Genomic DNA, 19329 nt, shown 5'->3' with positions numbered 1-19329 from the left:
TTACGCATTTCCCGCTGTACTATTGAGGGTTAACATTAAGATGCTGTCAAAACATTCAACTCACTTCAATTTGTATTTTTACTTGATGGCTTGTAGCCAAAAGTGTACAAAAGTTGTGTAAAAACAGGTTTACGCTTATATTAATCATCTACCAAAATGAATGAACTGGAGCAGTTGGAGCACCTGTCGCTGGTATCAAAGATTTGCACGGAATTGGAAAACCATCTCGGTTTGAACGATAAAGATTTGGGTAAGGAGTTTGTTGTGTTCGAATGTTTGGTGTAACTTTTGTTGATACACAATTGATGTAAATTATTACCTTTTCTTTTCATTTACAGCCGAGTTTATTATCGACCTTGCACACAAAAATCCCACCATCGAATCATTCAAGCGCGTGTTGGTTGAAAATGGTGCCGAATTTTCAGACTCATTCACAACAAACTTGCTGCGTATTATACAGCTCATGAAACCAGCTGGAAAGCAAGGTTTATCCACGTTCGAGGACGAGGCTAACGATGGAAAGAATCTGGCGTTCAAATTTCCCGGCTTGGCAATACCGAACAACAAGAAAGCGTACTCGTCAGAAGAGGAAGAAGATTATTCGAAACCCGATAAGAAGCAGGAAAACATGAAAGATCGCAAAGAAGACAAAAAACCTTTCGGCAGCGATGTGGTGGATGATATGTTCTCGGAGCTAGAACAAATGGCTCCATCTAAGGCGAGTAAGGAAGAAGGAAAATCCCGCGAACAGCTCGAAGTGGATAACATGTTAGCTGAGTTGGAAAATCTTGCACCGTCCAAAACGGGTGAAGAGGAAAAGGAAATTAAGCGCCGTGACCGGCGTAGTCAGTCACGGGAACGAAGGAAAGATCGCAGCAGGTCTAGAGAAAAACGAAGGGATCGTAGCAGATCACGAGATCGACGCAGAAGAAGCAGATCGAAGGAACGAAGACGCAGAAGCCGATCGAGGAGCCGCGAACGTCACGACCGTGACAGAAATCGTGACCGGGAACGTGGTGGTCGTGAAAGGGACCGTGACAGGGAACGGGATCGTCGTGCGAGAAGAAGTCGTACGAGAAGTCATTCGCGGGACAAGGTCCGCCATCGCAATCGGAGCAATTCGCGAGAGGTAGCAGTGGTGGAAAGAAGAAAACGCACTCCTCCCATGCCGGAAGAACCAGAACCGGGCAACATTTATGACGGCCGGGTCGTGAATATAGTGGCTTTCGGATGCTTCGTGCAACTAGGCGGATTTCGACGCAAAAAGGAAGGATTGGTGCACATTTCGCAACTGTCTACCGAAGGCAGGGTGAACCTGGTTACGGATGTTGTCAATCGTGGCGATGAAGTGAAGGTGAAAGTGATGTCCCTGGCGGGGAACAAAATTTCTCTCAGCATGAAGGAGGTGGATCAATCGAGCGGACGAGATTTAAATCCACTGTCACACGCACATCTGAAAGAGGCTGCCGATTCAGAGGTTGCCGGTCGCAATCCCGATCGTCCGATGACCGTTCCATCAATGCTTAACCTTCAAGAAGGCACCCTCGAACCGGTGGAGGAAACGTCACGCAAAAAGGTCACTCGTATTTCATCGCCCGAACGATGGGAAATCAAACAGATGATCTCGTCGGGTGTGATTGATCGGTCCGAGATGCCGGACTTTGACGAAGAGACGGGTCTGCTACCGAAGGATGAGGACAGCGAAGCAGACATTGAGATCGAAATCGTGGAGGACGAACCACCCTTTCTGCAGGGACATGGACGCGCTCTGCACGATCTGTCCCCCGTTCGAATAGTGAAGAATCCCGATGGTTCGCTCGCACAAGCGGCCATGATGCAGACGGCATTGGCGAAAGAACGGCGTGAGCAGAAGATGCTCCAGCGTGAACAAGAAATGGACGCAGTACCGACGAACATGAACAAAAATTGGATTGATCCGCTGCCAGATGAGGATGATGAGCGCACAATGGCGTCTAACACGCGCGGCGTCGGAATGTCCACTCAAGACGTACCGGAATGGAAGAAGGCCATCATCGGCGGTAAGAAAAGCTCGTTCGGGCGCAAAACCGATATGAGTCTGGTGGAGCAGCGACAATCGCTGCCGATCTACAAGTTGCGCGACGATCTCATCAAAGCCGTAACGGACAATCAAATCTTGATCGTAATCGGTGAAACTGGGTCAGGCAAAACGACCCAAATCACACAATACCTAGCGGAGAGTGGTTTTATTGCGCGAGGAAAGATCGGCTGTACGCAGCCGCGTCGTGTCGCGGCCATGTCGGTAGCGAAGCGTGTTGCGGAGGAGTACGGTTGCCGGTTAGGGCAGGAAGTTGGCTACACGATCCGTTTCGAGGACTGCACAAGCCAGGAAACGGTGATCAAGTACATGACGGACGGCATGTTGCTGCGTGAGTGTTTGGTAGACTTTGACCTGAAATCGTACTCGGTCATTATGCTGGACGAAGCTCACGAGCGTACGATTCATACGGACGTGTTGTTCGGGTTGCTAAAGCAAGCCGTCCAGAAGCGACCGGAACTGAAACTGATCGTAACGTCCGCCACTCTCGATGCGGTGAAGTTTTCGCAGTATTTCTTCGAAGCACCCATTTTCACCATCCCCGGACGTACGTTCCCGGTGGAGATTCTCTACACGAAGGAACCGGAAACGGATTACCTGGATGCATCGCTCATCACCGTAATGCAGATACATCTGCGCGAACCACCCGGGGATGTGTTGCTGTTTCTCACCGGTCAGGAGGAAATTGACACGGCCTGCGAAATTCTGTACGAACGCATGAAATCTCTTGGCCCGGATGTCCCGGAGCTGATTATACTGCCCGTATATTCCGCCCTGCCGTCGGAAATGCAAACACGCATCTTCGATCCAGCGCCGCCCGGTAGTCGTAAGGTAGTGATCGCAACCAATATCGCCGAAACGTCACTCACAATCGATGGCATCTACTACGTGGTGGATCCCGGTTTCGTCAAACAAAAGGTGTACAACTCCAAGACGGGTATGGATTCGCTTGTGGTCACTCCCATTTCACAAGCTGCCGCCAAACAGCGTGCGGGTCGTGCTGGACGCACAGGACCGGGCAAAGCTTATCGGCTCTACACGGAACGGGCGTACCGGGACGAAATGTTGCCCACGCCAGTACCAGAGATTCAGCGGACAAATCTTGCAACCACGGTGCTTCAGCTGAAAACGATGGGCATCAATGATTTGCTGCATTTCGACTTCATGGACGCACCGCCGGTCGAGTCGCTTGTGATGGCACTGGAACAGCTGCACTCGCTGTCTGCGCTCGATAACGAGGGTCTTCTGACGCGGCTCGGTCGAAGGATGGCCGAATTTCCGCTCGAACCGAACCTTTCCAAGCTGCTCATCATGTCCGTAGCGTTGCAGTGTTCGGACGAGGTGCTTACGATCGTTTCCATGCTCTCCGTGCAGAACGTGTTCTACCGGCCGAAAGACAAGCAGGCACTGGCGGACCAGAAGAAAGCAAAGTTCAACCAGATCGAAGGGGACCACTTGACGCTGCTGGCAGTTTATAACAGTTGGAAGAACAATAAGTTTTCGAACGCATGGTGTTATGAAAATTTCGTACAAATTCGTACGCTAAAGCGTGCCCAGGACGTGCGGAAGCAACTGCTCGGCATTATGGATCGGCACAAGCTGGACGTAGTTTCGGCCGGCAAGAATACGGTACGCGTACAGAAAGCGATCTGTTCCGGTTTCTTCCGAAATGCGGCGAAGAAAGATCCACAGGAGGGTTATCGAACGTTGGTCGACTCGCAGGTCGTTTACATTCATCCATCGAGTGCGCTATTCAATCGTCAGCCGGAATGGTAAGAACTTGCAACGAATTGTGGTCCTATTTTCGTTTACTAATTATTTGAAATTGATTTCTCTTTTAGGGTGGTTTACCACGAGCTCGTCCAGACTACGAAGGAGTATATGCGCGAAGTTACCACAATCGATCCAAAATGGTTGGTAGAGTTCGCGCCTGCATTCTTCCGATTCTCCGACCCAACGAAGCTGAGCAAATTCAAGAAGAACCAACGGCTAGAACCGTTGTACAACAAGTACGAGGAACCGAACGCGTGGCGTATCAGCAGAACGAGAAGGCGTAGAAATTAAACAGACAACTGACGACATAATTGACCGGGACTACTCTCCTGCTACATCCGGCATGTTAGACTAACTTTAATCTTACATAGCAATACAGTGTCACATCCTACCGTGGTTTTCTACTGTTCTTTTTATCGTTGGTTCGTTGGAAGCTAAACTTGAATTTAGCTGCCTCACGCATTTCCTGCTCTTTGGCTGCAGTTTCATCATACGTTGTTACCTTCCGGCGTGGTACGAACTGGAACGCTTTTCCGAAATCATTACTTGTCTTCAGCTCCAGCATGATCGCTAACATTTGATCGATCGTAAGTGATTTTCCGCTTTTAAATTGAAAATAATTGTCCAGCGGGAGTCGTGCCATTCGAAGGCCTAGTTTCTTTGCCTTTCCTAGAGAAACGGGTTCCTGCGAAGATTTATCTACCATCGCACCGATAATGTAGACATCGTCGGGATTGAACTCTGTGAGATCGGTCTTGCAATGGGGCGTCAGGTAGACGAGCCGTTCCTTGGGAAACAGATCCATGTAGCTACGTTCGGTAATGTTAAACGGGAATTCTGGTTGGCGCAGTTGCACTAGATGCTTTTCGAGCTGTTTCATCGTCGTTTTGTCAAAGTTGGCATTGCAATGGTGAATGTTGAATGGTTCCGCGTGGGTACGATTTAGTGCAAAGCACAGCATCAGCTGCTTCGCCGTGTTACGCATTTCCTTATCGTTCATGTAATCATCGTACGAACAATCGATCACGAGATTGACGCCAAACTGCATCGCTTGAACGAGCCTGAAAAGGTCAGGGACAGATTATTACACCCATGAAGCTGCTTCATATTACGGGCGCGTTAAGCTGGAACCGTACCGGTTATTATGAAAGTGATCCATTGTCGAATCGTATATCCGCAGGAACATGGAGTTGTGAAAGAGCCCGTAAACAATGTGATCATTTTCCGCATTCGCCTTCAAAAGTTCCTCGCGTCGTTTGGCTACCTCTTCCTGTTTGCGTTCTTTCTTAATTTTCTGTCCCAAACGAACCATCTCAACGTTCCACAGGTATAGATAGTAATGACGCCGTTGATTTCTGGAAGTTATACAATCCCGTTAGTGAAACGCTATAATTCACATTGTTCCGTGCTCGTTCTTTACCGGGATGATAAATTCAAGAGATGTTCCCATTGGTCTGGTTTGATTGTTGAAACCGATGGTACCTTTCTACCTTCCTGGCGCATCACCTCTATTTCTAGCTCGAGGACTTTTCTTCGCTTTTCCAAATCGATCGTAGGTGTGGTGCTAGACTTTACCGTTCCTTTACCATCGGTCTTTTGTTCCGGTAGCTCTTGACTGTGCGGAAGATTTGTGTACTGTTTCCATAATGTTCCCGTTAGCCTATGATGTCTCACACCAATCGAGCCAGCAGCTATCGAAAAGGTTGATTTTGCAAATATTCTAGTCGTTATGAGAAAGCTACGTAACATTTTGTACTACAATTTTATTCAGTAATTTGTAAACAATCAAATAAAACTGCCGCACGCGTTCAATGACAGTTTGAGCCTTGTTTATTTGTTTACATATTACACGGATTGTCAAAAAGTACAGAAAGAGATGGGCACTCCATTGAGCCAGTGAAATGAGTTTAATTTTTTGAGGATATTTATGGATACAGATAATTATCAACAATTAGTTATATTTTTCGATTCTATAGTATTCTATTGCACGACATGGAAAAGAAGAATTTTAACAATAAAAAGCAAATACAATTTTACAAAAGTTCGATAGTGAGGACACGATCTAACTTGACTTCCTGCTTTAAAATGAGCAAGTAATAAAACTAGGTATGTTTTCTGTATTAAAACATTGTAAAATTATTGTTTCATTCACTAAAAGTAAGAAAATCTTCTCACATAAACACGAATTGAAAACAATGCTACGCTCGAGTTAGTAATGTTGTTTCATATTTACACACCGAATGCACAACCATCGCCCATAGTGCGGCACAGCACAAACCAAAAGTGCTAACGTTTACTTTCCACACCGTTATTCCAAGAAATCGGTTCGTCGTTTTCCACGCGCTCACTATTGTGTGCCTTGCTCGCAGCGTCAATCTCGCGGAATCACTGTTGCAACGAACAGCGGAAAGGTTGTGCAATTATTTGTGCTGTATCGGTTGTTCGTTGTGCGAAACGCCGTCCAGGCGAACCCAATAATGATCTGAGATTTAATCATGCGTTTGAGGTTCGAACCACGGTACCAACCCAGTGCAGCATCCCACCTGAACCGTGCATCGGAGTGATTGAATGTGTTTTTCCAGCCAATCGAAGCAAGCCATAAAATGCGTCTTTCCGCTCGCATCAAGTGTTTCAAGTATTTAGTGTACGCGTATGTGATTTTAATATCGGTGAGTGTGTTTCCGCAACGCAATTTTCCGCGCAAACAGATTAGCATTCTAGAGAGATGGGAAATCGTGTGTTCGTTTTTCAAAATTCAAATCAGTTCTACGCTGGGGTTTCGTTTCCTTTTCGAGAGACGATCTACGAAATGGTGATCCGCTTGACGCTACGAAGAAATCGTAGCTGATCGTATGCAAAGTCATGCTACCTGAGATGAGAATAAAGGGCATGCTGATGCTGATTGGTGTCGCGTTGTGTTGTGAAGGGCATACCTTCGCTTGGAAGTGATTAATGTGTGTTAACTGGTTAACGTAATGGTGCTGCTCGGTACAAATTTCTTGAAAGCGAAAAAAAATCTCGCAAAATGCATCGATTTACGTGATCGCTGTTAAAGTTGTCCCTTTCCACCCTAAATGGTGTGCAGGGGTCTTAAACCTGTATTGACACACGCGCGCGCGCGCACACACATACGCACGTTCAAATATGCACCCTCAAAACCGGAATCGGACTGTATCGCATCGGTCTGTCGGTGGTAGAGATGTGCAAAGTGAGTAAGAGTGAGATAGTGAGTTGAAACGTTGTAGTGAACGAGTTTCGTTCACTCATCACGATGAGTTTTAGCGGCTCTTTTTTCACTTACTCACTCATGAGTGTAAACATGTAGCCGTGGTGAGTCGAGTTGCTAAAAGAGTAAATACGTGAGTTGAAACGAAAATGAGTTGAAACAAAAATGAGTTGAAACAAAAATGAGTTGAAACGAAAATGAGTTGAAACAAAAATGAGTTGAAACAAAAATGAGTTGAAACAAAAATGAGTTGAAACGAAAACGAGTTGAAACAAAAACGAGTTGAAACGAAACGTTTGATACACATGAGTTGAAACGCAATACATGTGTACAATACCCAAACTAGCCAAATTAATATACTTCTCGCTCTGCCTAACTATCAAACATGCATAAGCGAACAAGCGGGCTAGACTGATCGGCATTGACATGAAACGGGATACTTATTCGGATATTTATTATCCTACTCACTCATGAGTATATTCATTTGGCTAGTTTGGGTATGGTACACATGTTTTCCGTTTCAACTCATGTATATCAAACAGTTGGTTTCAATTCATTTTCGTTTCCACTCATTTTTGTTTCAACTCATTTTTGTTTCAACTCATTTCGTTTCAACTCATTTTTGTTTCAACTCATTTTCGTTTCAACTCACGTATTTACTCTTTTAGCAACTCGACTCACCACGGCTACATGCTTACACTCATGAGTGAGTAAAATGACCGAACCGGGTTTTTTATGACTCCGAAATGAGTCGATAAACGAGCTGACTCCTTATACCGACTCATTCACTCTGAGTTGACTCACTGAAAAGAGTCGTTATTCTCATCTCTAGTCGGTGGTGGTGTGGTGATCAGGGTAGCAATTTACACAGAGGGGTAACTAACATAAAACAGACATAATAAATGCTCTGGTAAAAGCAGGTAAGAAAATGTTTGCCCTGTTAAAAGCAGCTGGGAGCGAAAGAGAGCGATTTTCCGTTCAGGAGAAAACCCCCATTTTCAACGATCGGGAAACACCTGCACAGAAATTATATTAGAAACTTAGTTAATTGGAGTCTACTGACAAACAATAGTAATCTATAGCAACACCTTAACGTGGTTACAAGAGTCTTTTAAAACTGATGCGTCGTATGTGCCTTGCGCTAGTGGAGCGCTTTGTTGTGGTTGTGGACACGTGCATCACGCCTGCTACGATTGTATGGGTGCGATAGTTTTTCTTACCTGTCCCGCTGTTGCCGCATGCCTATGGCAAAAGGAACGCACCAGATTAGGCTATCACGCACATCCATCAACAGGGCAGGCGGCACACGCTATATCGAGGCCAGCCTGAAATGTCACCAAGCTAAAAGGCTGGCTACTTTCTACCACTATCTGCAGGCGTTTCGTAGCCGGAAAGCATTTTCAAAATAAAGACCTCTATTGACTTTTGTTAGCCATATTAAGCAGAAAAGCCGCCTCCTCTGGTCAAACACACACACAAAGAAAAACAAAACTCCACACCGGTTACGCATCAGCGGGCAACGCTTTGTTCGTTTGTGTCGCGTGTGATGATGATGGCCGTTGGTGACCGGAAAACTCATCTAAATCCCGCTAGAATTGGAGCTAAAACAGATCATCATGTTTACAGCCTGAAAAGGATAAGTTTCACCATTGTGTAAAATGTGATTATTCATCATCAAAACACAGCCCGTGCGGACACGGCATGGAAAGGATGATTAAGCACCCAGGATCTATTTTAAACCTATCCATCTTTCCCTTCCGACTTTCGATTCTTTCTTCCCCACAGTAAAGGAGTCAACCCCGGAAAGGTATCCGATGACTTTTGCACCCCCAATGGGGGGTAATGTTGGGTGTTATAAACAAAATACCAAACAATCAAGGTTTCAACAGCCAAATCGGGCCGTCACCAGATGTGGTCTACCATTCAATAATTTCAAAAATTCAATTTCGTTTACCATCATTCGACGCGGAATGTAAATAAAACTTCGGGCCCCATGATTACGGACATAAATAACGAATTTTGGGAAGCGAAATCTTGCACACCCTCCTGGAAGTACGGTGGAGAGAGAGCGAGAGTACATTACACCGGAAACACAAGACAGAAGTCACCCAACACGACGATGGCTGACTGTGTGGAGGGCGCATGCAATACACGGTTGCGTTTCCTTTTTGGCACGAAAGCAGATATAAAGTGGCCAGAACCGTAAAACCATCCATCGAGGGGTTGGAACATGCTGAACAATCATATATCGCTTCCCAGCGTCGCGCGATTCATTTCTACCGGAGGAGGTTTGCGCTGACACATTGAAGAGGCATTTTGGTGATTGTCCCTAGCACACGGGGTTTCGTAAAAAGTACCGAAAACAAAACCTACCCCAAAAGAACCGGTGTTCTAAAGCAAACACACGCAAGGGGTGCTAAACATCAGCCCCCAACATCGATGTGTGAGGGCGCATTTTAGGTTGGTCCATTTTACACAAAAAGAAGGAACGTTCAACGTTTGTTTTTTTTATCTTCCACCATATTTCCAGCCATGACCAATTGTTGACTGAGGTGGAAAGGAAAGAAAACATAGTAATACACTAAAACACCCTTGAATATCTGACGATGTCAACAGAACGAGGTTGGGGCCACTTCATTATCGTCGCTATCGCTGTCTATTATTGTGCTGTGTACATCTCTCTGGTGGCACAAGAAGACATCATTATCTTTTCTGCGGTTTTGGCGAGACAACGCCGTCTCGAGGGTATTGCGCCACACTTGTAATTATAGCTCCCCATGTCACCCCGGGGGGGAGGGATGCTTATTTCCTTTCCCGACCATGGAAAAACAATGGTAACGAAGTTGTCCAGTCCCGGACCAAGCGCACACATTAAACGAGCACTAGAATCGTCCATCCACGCCTAATGAGTTCGTGCCACACATATCTCACGCTTTGCTAACTTGCGAAGCCATAGTACATCCCTTCTTTTCTCATAGCAGCATTGTACAAAAATCCGAAGAATTGTCAGCAAGGATTATCCGTGACCCGGAGTTAATCCTTATACCCGTGCTTTGGTTGGTTTACATTTTGTTGTCTTTTGTTTTCGGGGATTTTTCCGCCCCAATTGATTCCCAAAAACTTCCGAGCGCACTTCTATGGACACTGGTGAAATGTTGGAGTCGTTTAATTCAGTTAAGCTGTTTTGGTACATTTTTCAAACCAATACCAGAGCTGTTGTAATAATTCTTAACATGTTTGAACAATAAAAAAAATCATTCCATTATCCCCCCACATTCACCACTCGTATGTCCAGCCCGGGAGTTCCATGTTGATGGTGGATTATGAAGATCCTCTGTGTTTTAGTGTGCCGGGATGGGGCTTCGCTTGGATTTGGTCCAAATTGTGATCACTCTGTGTGCGTTGCATTATCTATGCTCATTTCGATTGTCCACAGTCAATTGTGTGTGTGTGTGTGTGTGTGTGTGTGTGTGGGTCAGTCAGAGAGAAGGCTAGTACCTAGTGGTTTACAAGCGACCAAGCAAAAGGCAATTACTTTAATCCTGCAGAAGAAAGCATTTAGTAGGATTACTCGTACTACATGTTCTACATGGTTCTTGCTTTGCTTCTTGACCATGTGTAGAAGTTTCTTCGCATGGCGCGCAAGAAGCGAAAGAAAGGAAAGTGATATGTAAAGTCGTCTGCCTGCGGTTAGAAATTTATGAATTGTACCATTTAAATGGGTACGCGATTGACCGAGCACAAGGATGCTTCCGGGCGCTGTTTTTATTAGCAACATATGTGGCAAACATGAACAACTGTGTTTTTGCTAATGTTCTCGAAATTTGAAGACATCCACAACCGTTCGGGGAATTCCTTTACATCTCATCTGTTTTCGTTCGGAACAGTTAAGTCATCGTCGAGGTTCTACGTAATATTCTACACAAACACAGGCAAATTGCTTTTTCTAATATTTTCTACAATTTTCGTTGAACTTTTAGGAACACGTTCAAACCACGTGTGAAACAAATGCGTACGGAAAATCGGTGATTAAATACGCAATACCGACAAATGATGCACAAGGAGGAAGGAAGCCGTAGTTTTGCGCAGTTGGTGAATAAATCGCCCCGGTTTCTTCGGTTCCGTACGGGAAGAGATGTAATACATCGTGACGCGGTCCCTTCGAATGAATTGATTCTCAGTACTGAATAGAACGAAGAAACAGGACAGGACTATCATTCCCCTTGTTAGGGATGAAATAATCGACACGGGACGCGGGAAGAGACTGATGCGTAGAAGGTTAAAATTTTATTCATAAAATTGCGTTTTCGCTCCAGAAAGGATAGTTGCATTTTCCCTTGGTGATTAAAGCTGCAATTGCGAATGAATAGAGAATTGCCTAAAAGCAGGAAAGAACGCATTTAAACAAAGCAATACTAACAGTTTGTTGTCTAATTTGCACGCATTAGCATTCCTTTTAAACTTCCCAATCAGTTCTTTATCGATCCAAACAATATGGCAACTTGATCAAACGATTCCGATCAGTAGCCAGCAGTAACACCACAATCGTATTGTTTGGAAAGTCAGTTATCGTGAAGATGATAATTAACGTTAAACAACTCTTACTTCTTACTGGATCAAACGATTTGGTTGGGTCCTTTTAAAAGCGTTTTTTTTTACGGTTGGCAATAAAACCCGTATCTCTGTGTGTTGTGGATCACCACGTTTGATCGCTTACTTCAAAGCACATCCCCTTTTACTTCCGCTATTTATGGTCCATTGGGTCGTTTCTCATATTTTCACACCACTGCCCAACAATTTGGAACATGTTTTTCCTGTGCTCTTTTATGTACGTGTGTGTAGGTGTATATATATCATTAAGAATAGTGCAAATTAGCGATGTTGATGATGTGTTGTTTTTTGTTTGATCCGTCACAGGCATGCCGAAGACATCGGATATTGGAACGGCCGCACCAATGCTGCTGCTTTGTGTGTTTTGTTGCGTTGCCTTGCGCGTCAAACACGCTGTCGAACAAGCAAATTAAACGGCAATAATGTTGCAGTTTTCCCCCGATCGGAAAAGCACAAACAAACTAACTTTTCTTCTCGTTTTGCCGTCTCTGACGATCAGCAGATCTTGTGTTTTGTTTTGACGATCATGGTAGCCGATCGTTGGCGAGTGGTAGGAGCACATCCACTTCTGCATCTGGAGATGTTCAAGCATGGGAGGTTCAAGAATTCGATCGAATGACTACGGGAATACACTCCAACTTCTGCTCTATCGGGGCAAAGTATAAATAAACAAACCTTCACGAGCGGGTGCGGTTTTCGCCTTGGGAAACATGGAGACGAGAATGGCACACACACACACGGGCCCTTCGGAGCAAACGAAGATCATTCAACCGTGCATTTCTCCTACACAACCGTCTCCGTTGTTTGGTCGGGTGTAGTAGCCCTTCCTACAACCCCAAAAATGGAGAACTACTAGCTGAGGTACCTTTCGATAGGAGTTGCGTACTTTCGGGGTTCACTCGGTTGTCGGTAATTCACATCCAGTCGAAGTTCGTTCGAGTCAAGGGGTTTTCCCTCCATTCTAAAGACGTTGGCCAGCTGATGGAAGGGTGTCTATGTTTAGAACGGTGAGTCTCCATACACGGGCAATGGGTGCTGCAACAAGCAAGCTCATCACCTTCCCAAGACACGAAAAGTAGATGAGAAAATGCAAAAAGAAAAAACGGGAAAACGCAGACAGACGAGTGCTAATGGGTGTGGCAATCAGTGCAGACTTTGAACTGCATTCACAAACCATGGTTGCAGTTTCACATTTTTAGAAGGGTCTTCGTAATTAACAGCGTACTGATGATGCTGTTCTTTTTTGTGTTTCGACCACTAAAATTGGCTAAGAGAAGTGACACTAATACAGGTTAGGAAACAGCTTTCTTATGAAGGGCAGCGAACCGCTCGTTCTAAATCTCTCTATCTTTGATGCGACATACTAATGCGTGCGTTACATTAATCTTTTATGGCTGAACGCGCATCTGTAACTGATCACTTCAATCCACGCTGACGTGTTCTGACGGTTTTATGTGCTTGAGATGGGTTTGAATCGGCTTTACTACACCGCAACAGTAAAATCATAATCTATCAATATGTTTTGGACCGTATTTTTGTAAGTTACTGGAAAATTTTACTAAACGATCCTCTCTTTTACTTGATTCAGGAGGCAACTAGCGTAGCGGTACTGAAGTGGACATTGCGGAACGTTATACACGTTGTAAAATGTCTACACACATCATCCTTTTTGGCGCAGAATCGAATCCGTACGACGGCCATCTCATCTTTCTCAACTTGGCTTGGCTTCATCAGCCGAACGGGCTTCCCAGAACCAAACCGGGGGAGATCTCTGTTTGTGTGTGTGGTTGTATCTGTTTTTCATAAAAAAGATGATTTGTAGTCACACTTCATTTGCTTAAAATCATCTCGCTAGCTCTTTTTCGCCAGTGAAGCTGTTAGTTCCACATTCATTCAGATCGTTCTATCTGCGCCAAGATGATGGTGCCTGGCAAGTAGAATCGGATCGGTCTCGGATGCTGTTGAATGATATTTTTGTATCTCAACTCAATCGAACGTAGCACGTGAAATAGCTATGCGAATAGGCGGACATCCACTAATGGTCCCAGCAAACGGCCACTGTTGCTGGCACGTCGCGGTGCTCCAATAAATTTTCCAACATAATTATGTCAAATTCTGGTGGTTCTTGCTACCGTTGGTGCTGATGCACGCAGAAGTTAGTAATGGCACGTATGTTGGAAAATAAAAACGTCAAATTAGTAACTGATTGCCGCTTTGAAGCTGCTGTTAACGGAACGGAACGATTGAGCAAGATGAATGACGAGTTCTGTATATATTTGCACAACAGTTCCAGTCCAAATGGTGGCCTGTTTTCTAACCAATGGTTCAACAAAAGTTTGCAAAACAAAGCGAATTAAATTCTTTACATCTTTTTCTAACCACCGAAACCATGACCAATCCCGCAGTTATCGATCTTGAAAGCAAAACTTCATTTTATTATGCGGAATTGTAAATTACCCCCATGCCGCTAATAAGTGCCAGTTCGTGCCGCACAACACTTGGCGCAGGTTATGGCGTGGTTCGGATGCGGGAAGACTTTAATGCTGGCATTATTATTGCAATGTTTGTAAATTCTATCACATAGCAGATCATTTGGTAATGCTTCAAAGGCAGAACGGCATCTTTCACCCGATGATTGTTGGACCATAATTGTTATGGAAATCGTATAACATCGTATGACCGATGTAAACAGTGCGTTGGGGTTAGGATTTTTGTACCATAAAAGTGGCTGTAAAAAATTGCCATCTTCAACACAGCTTCGTCACCATCTCGATTATGATTGGTGACACTGTGGTGACACCAATCCGTGGCCACCATCGTCAAGAATATGCATAATGCATGGCCCAGCTTCGCCACCAACGAAAGAAGTTCATAATCGGCCGCTAGTTTCGAATAATCGTTCCGTTAGTTTTCGTTCTACTCGCGCAAGCCCAACACAACAAAGTGTACATGCTCTGAATGGGTTTTGAATATGCTTTTGTTTGGATTATGTTACACTCCGGTGCCGGTGCTGCCACAAACTATGAACACACGGCCAACAAACAAGCCGGAAAGCAAAGACTAAAACAGTAAACTTTTTACCATTATTCGTAGTCGGCCGCACCACTTTGGTGAATGTGACCATGCCCGTTGAACGTGATGTGACTGAGGAATGATGTTTCGTTTTTGAGAGGAACAACCGATGATCGTGTGACACCCATTTTGGCAGTTTTTTTTATTACATGCATAAGTTCTGCTTGTGGTGTGAAAATGGTTGAAGTGAGTGACTGCATGAGAAGAATTCGAGAACGTCACAGAACCTACGGCTAAAGTGTGTGTTTATCAGCACTTAACATTTGATTCGAAGCTTGGAAAGTTCTGATTTGTAAACAAATCGCTTCAGATGGACTTGTTCTAAATTGTTTCAGATTTTGGAGATTAACGTATATTTCCATGAGGCTGTCAGTAAACTTGGAACGGCTCAATGTTTGCACGACCTGGTAAATATTTACTATTCCAATACGCTTCAACAAGACAAGACCGATGGTGGGAAGCTAATGATGTAGAAAATTCCATACTTTATTTTGTTTCTCCATTACTCACAAATCACATATGGTACGCCTCATCAGGCTTGGGAAGCAACCAACCATACTTCGCTTAACTCATAGCGCTATAGTTAGTTAGTAGTAGTTGTAGTTATAGAGAAGTCACAGTTGAATTGTTAGGTGTTATAGTTTGAAACACTCAAGGTCAACTTAGACTATCGTAACATGTGAGGAGCATAAGAAATTCTGTAATGGAAATTATCTATCTGAGAGTCTTGAATGTCTTTTTACATATGATCCCTTAATAACATGAACTCTTGAGATAGAGGAAACATTTGTGGGCTCCCTTGCAGATCAAGATCGCAATCGATCATCTAACATTCGCGTATTACTTTGTCCATCAACGACAAAGGTCTGCTTCATGCAATGTTATACATCTCGAGAGTACTTCAGCCAAACTTACTTGATATAACACTAACCTATTGCTCATCGATGATAGGTGTACGGCGTCATCTTCGACGGGTTGAAACCAAATGCCGCTAAAAAAAGAGCCAATCTCTAAGTAAGTCAATAGAGTAGAACTCCTACATGAAGAAACCGTGTGTTTCGAGGAAACGTGCTTCTTCTAAGACAGTTGATTGTTTATCTTAGTTTACTCTACTCCACTGGCCGCGTGTGTGTGTGATGGTGGCGAAGTGTATAAACTTTTCACGCATTTGTTTATGCTAACATACAGATCCATCTCTCGCACGCCGATATACAAATTTATTAACTTCGCCCATTGTATCTAGTCGTTTTGAATGCCTTTTGAGCGTGCATTAGGGATTATTAGTCGAGGTTTAATTTTACGCTGCAGTTGCACTATGTTGATCATCAAACGAATCACGATGCATTAAAAGGGTGCGTCCATCTCTCTTTGTGTGCTGTTTGATTACTTGAAATTTTGGCAATAGATTGTGTCCGCTTGTAACCTTTCACATACTCTCGTCTATATAAACTTCTTGTACCCATCTCACCAGATATGTGGTGGCGCACAGCTAGTAATCGGAGCATTCCTATTATGGACCCATAAGCAGTACGCACCGATCGTGAAGAATCAGTTCTGGGAACCGTTTGCCGTACTGATCGCGCTTGGTGTAGTATCTCAGGCACTCTGCTACCTTGGATGGACATCAGCGAGCCGGAAGCATCGGTGTTATTTAGGATTGGTAAAAACAAATCCCCAACCTGTGTAACGAGCGTCATTGCAATTGAAGTTGACCACACAATTCTTTCTCTTTTCAGTTCTGTGCATTTTTAGTGTTCTTCATTGTGATTTTATTCTTAGTAAGCGGGTGGGCAGTGGCCACCAAGGCGCATCTCATCGTACCGGCCGAACTGGCCATCGAGACGAGCTTTAGCGAGTTTCTGGCAAAAGACAACACCAACGATCAGACGCACATCTGGAACCGATTGCAGCGAGATGTAAGTGTACGACAGGAGAGAGAGATCCTGTTGGAGCAGGTGTTTAACACGGTGTATTATCTTAACTCAATTATCCCCCCTCGTAGTTCCGTTGCTGCGGTTATAATGGAATCCATGACTACAAAAAGAACAAACAGATGGGTTTCCCATGGTCGTGCTACGATCCGATCGACACGAAAGTCTTCAACACCGGCTGCATGCACGTGTTCGTGAAGAGCATCGAGATGAACATGATTCGTGTCGCTGTGATTGCGGTTGCCTCCGCACTAGTACAGGTATGTGGGCGTCTCACGGTGGTGATGAAAGAATGCTGTCCTCTTAAATCTTAACATAAATTCTTTTCCTCGCGCACACACTGACTTGTTGCGGATCAAGTGGGACGATAAATCTTGTAGCATAAATGGAGTAACTAATTAAGAAAATTAGTCATTCTCGCAGGATCTCATCCAGAGCGATCTTGTGGTGTTCGGCGTGGAGATACAGCCGAGGATTGGGGGTTGGGTATCGTGAAAGGGAATGATTTCAAAATAATAAATAGATTATTTATATTCAACAAAACCATGGCAAAACCAACAAAACGGACAGAGAGGGTTGTGATGGGTGGGTTGCACGATCTTCGTCATGAGTTCCCCAACCGTATGCCGTGTGTGTATTGGCGCTCTTGTGGTCAAAAATAAAATGCGTCCTCACATTGCGTGTCTCTGTTTACATCTCGGGAGACGTCGTTGGCGACGTCATTCGTTCGTTGTCTGTCAACGCCACAAACCTTAAGCAAAACGGTCAGTGGAAAAAGGGGAGTGCCACACACAACGGGATGGAAAATGGAAGGCCACACCGAGCACAGTACCGCGTGAATGTCTCGAGAAAATGTATGGCAAATGCCACTCATTCCTGCACCGGTGGCGGTTTGCTATGACCGGTAGCAGCAGCCGGTTCTAGTCGTCGATCTGATTTAATGGTCGCACGACTTTGACTGATATAGGGTGCTGCGCGTACATGGCGGTAGACGGTCACAATATCACCATTGTTGTGTTGTGGTACGATACTGTTGTCTTATTTTTCTTGTTTAATTGTTTTGCAGCAACAGCTGCCTCGAGAGATGATATAACTGGCCAGGCTACTAGTATATGTGTACCTGTTGCTGCTCAATTTGGATGCTGTAGTCAGACCGTCCCGCACACGTCAGCCGTATGTAGGTCATGGTCTTACGGCCGGTTTTTCAACGCTTATTCTAGGATCGTATAATGGAACCTTGCCAACGTCGTTTAATGTTCCTTCAATGAATTTCTCAACTGTTGCTTACCACACTACGGTCACATTTATATAGGTAATGTTGTAAGTTTTTTTGTTTGAGATAAGGATAAGAGAATGTATTCTATCTACACTAGAATACCCTTTTGTCTGAAGTCATACTGATCGGCTCCAGCCGGAAAGCATTTGCCCTTCACGCATATTTCAATTCTGCAGCTTCGGGATCATATTACGGAAGTCTGCAGCATCAGCAGCATGTGTATTTACTATTCTTCTTGTTTTCCCTGCCAGCTTGCATTGGTGTTCATGCACCCACCACCCATGATGATGTTCATGCGATTCTTTGTTGCGTGTGGTCGGAAAATGTAAAAATATATCCCGAATACACACATGTACGCAACACACCACGCATCTTCAGGGACTTCCTGCTGCAATGTTTCATACCCAGTTAATAAACACACGAAAAAGACAAACAATTTCCGCGTTTGTAACGTGTGAGAATAGTAATAATAAACAAACCTTATGAATGCCGACATTACTCTCCATTATCACACGGTCCTTGGGGTATCTTTTGTAACATTTTTTTTACAATGTTTCGAGTGGTAATAATCGGTAAAAAATGATGAAGAGAAGAATACCTATGCACTGCTGGCGAGAATAAACATTTCCAGCGATTCGACTGTTTAATTTTGCATTTGCGCTTTGAAATATTTCACGCATGTTTGAAATGTTTCAACCATTGCTTTCTACGCGTGAATTACAACTCCTCACAATGTTACATACAATTTTGCATTCAATAGAGTCTTATCGATTCAAACATTCTTTTTTTTCTCTTGTTCCCAGAGTCTTGGCATATTCTGTGTCATCCAGCTGACGATGCTGCTCCGAAGACCGACCATATTGCTACCGAACGGGGACAATCATTCGGTGCGAGTGAAGCGAACGCGCGAGTTGACTCCTCTTTCGCCGGCCACCATCGGCAATCCTACGCCACACAGCAGTACAAAGCCGCCGATACCACTGAAACCCGTCGTGCCACGAGTGGATCAACCGGTCATGAAGTCTTCTCATTGAATTGCCACCGCCTAATCAGCCCCACAGCCAGCATACCGGCAATCGTGCCCATAATCGTTATTTTATCGCTACCCACAGTTGGTGGCTTCTCCTTTTTAACGAATCAAAAATACGCAAAGTAATGGCATTTCGTTTATTTTTTTTAATCATTCGTCCATAGGCGTTAGGGTAAATGTACTTAAATTCCGCGCTTTTTAGACCTTTAGCCGTTAAGATGCGTTTCCGGGAATCATCTTAGACTAACGGTTGAGCACAAGCAACGATCGAATATATAATTATAACTTACGGTAGAGATTGTAAAAATAGAACTAAACATGAATCATTTCATC

General features: G+C 44.4%; 3 protein-coding genes across 3 annotated transcripts; 2 read left to right on the top strand and 1 right to left on the bottom strand.

Annotated features, from left to right (window-relative positions):
* Positions 1-4: 4 nt before the first annotated feature.
* LOC125770634 (ATP-dependent RNA helicase DHX8) lies at positions 5-4241 on the top strand. Its single transcript, XM_049440499.1, has 3 exons — positions 5-250; positions 339-3849; positions 3919-4241. The coding sequence occupies exons 1-3, from the start codon at positions 157-159 to the stop codon at positions 4139-4141; spliced, it is 3828 nt and encodes a 1275-aa protein (XP_049296456.1). The 5' UTR covers positions 5-156; the 3' UTR covers positions 4142-4241.
* LOC125770683 (mitochondrial ribonuclease P protein 1 homolog) lies at positions 4151-5751 on the bottom strand. The gene is made up of 3 exons (XM_049440601.1): positions 5271-5751; positions 4987-5205; positions 4151-4911 (listed from the first exon to the last, which is right to left on the bottom strand). Exons 1-3 carry the CDS (start codon positions 5597-5599, stop codon positions 4239-4241), a joined length of 1221 nt encoding a protein of 406 aa, XP_049296558.1. The 5' UTR covers positions 5600-5751; the 3' UTR covers positions 4151-4238.
* A 402-nt stretch (positions 5752-6153) lies between these two features.
* On the top strand, positions 6154-19327 carry LOC125770705 (tetraspanin-1). Its single transcript, XM_049440642.1, has 5 exons — positions 6154-6519; positions 16231-16419; positions 16496-16675; positions 16762-16950; positions 18770-19327. The coding sequence occupies exons 1-5, from the start codon at positions 6454-6456 to the stop codon at positions 18998-19000; spliced, it is 855 nt and encodes a 284-aa protein (XP_049296599.1). The 5' UTR covers positions 6154-6453; the 3' UTR covers positions 19001-19327.
* Positions 19328-19329: the final 2 nt, after the last annotated feature.

Source organism: Anopheles funestus, chromosome 3RL (assembly GCF_943734845.2).
Source record: "Anopheles funestus chromosome 3RL, idAnoFuneDA-416_04, whole genome shotgun sequence".
NCBI classification, from domain to species: domain Eukaryota; kingdom Metazoa; phylum Arthropoda; class Insecta; order Diptera; family Culicidae; genus Anopheles; species Anopheles funestus.
Note: the sequence above shows the minus strand (reverse complement) of the source record. Positions and strands in the feature narration are given on the sequence as shown.

Coding starts and splice junctions, on each gene's coding strand:
- LOC125770634 (XM_049440499.1), top strand. CDS start 157: ATGAATGAACTGGAGCAGTTGGAGCACCTGTCGCTGGTATCAAAGATT. Junction 251..338: donor TTTGAACGATAAAGATTTGG/GTAAGGAGTTTG, acceptor TTTCATTTACAG/CCGAGTTTATTATCGACCTT. Junction 3,850..3,918: donor TTCAATCGTCAGCCGGAATG/GTAAGAACTTGC, acceptor TTTCTCTTTTAG/GGTGGTTTACCACGAGCTCG.
- LOC125770683 (XM_049440601.1), bottom strand. CDS start 5,599: ATGTTACGTAGCTTTCTCATAACGACTAGAATATTTGCAAAATCAACC. Junction 5,206..5,270: donor CTCTTGAATTTATCATCCCG/GTAAAGAACGAG, acceptor TATAACTTCCAG/AAATCAACGGCGTCATTACT. Junction 4,912..4,986: donor GATCACTTTCATAATAACCG/GTACGGTTCCAG, acceptor TGACCTTTTCAG/GCTCGTTCAAGCGATGCAGT.
- LOC125770705 (XM_049440642.1), top strand. CDS start 6,454: ATGCGTCTTTCCGCTCGCATCAAGTGTTTCAAGTATTTAGTGTACGCG. Junction 6,520..16,230: donor CGTATGTGATTTTAATATCG/GTGAGTGTGTTT, acceptor CCATCTCACCAG/ATATGTGGTGGCGCACAGCT. Junction 16,420..16,495: donor ATCGGTGTTATTTAGGATTG/GTAAAAACAAAT, acceptor TTCTCTTTTCAG/TTCTGTGCATTTTTAGTGTT.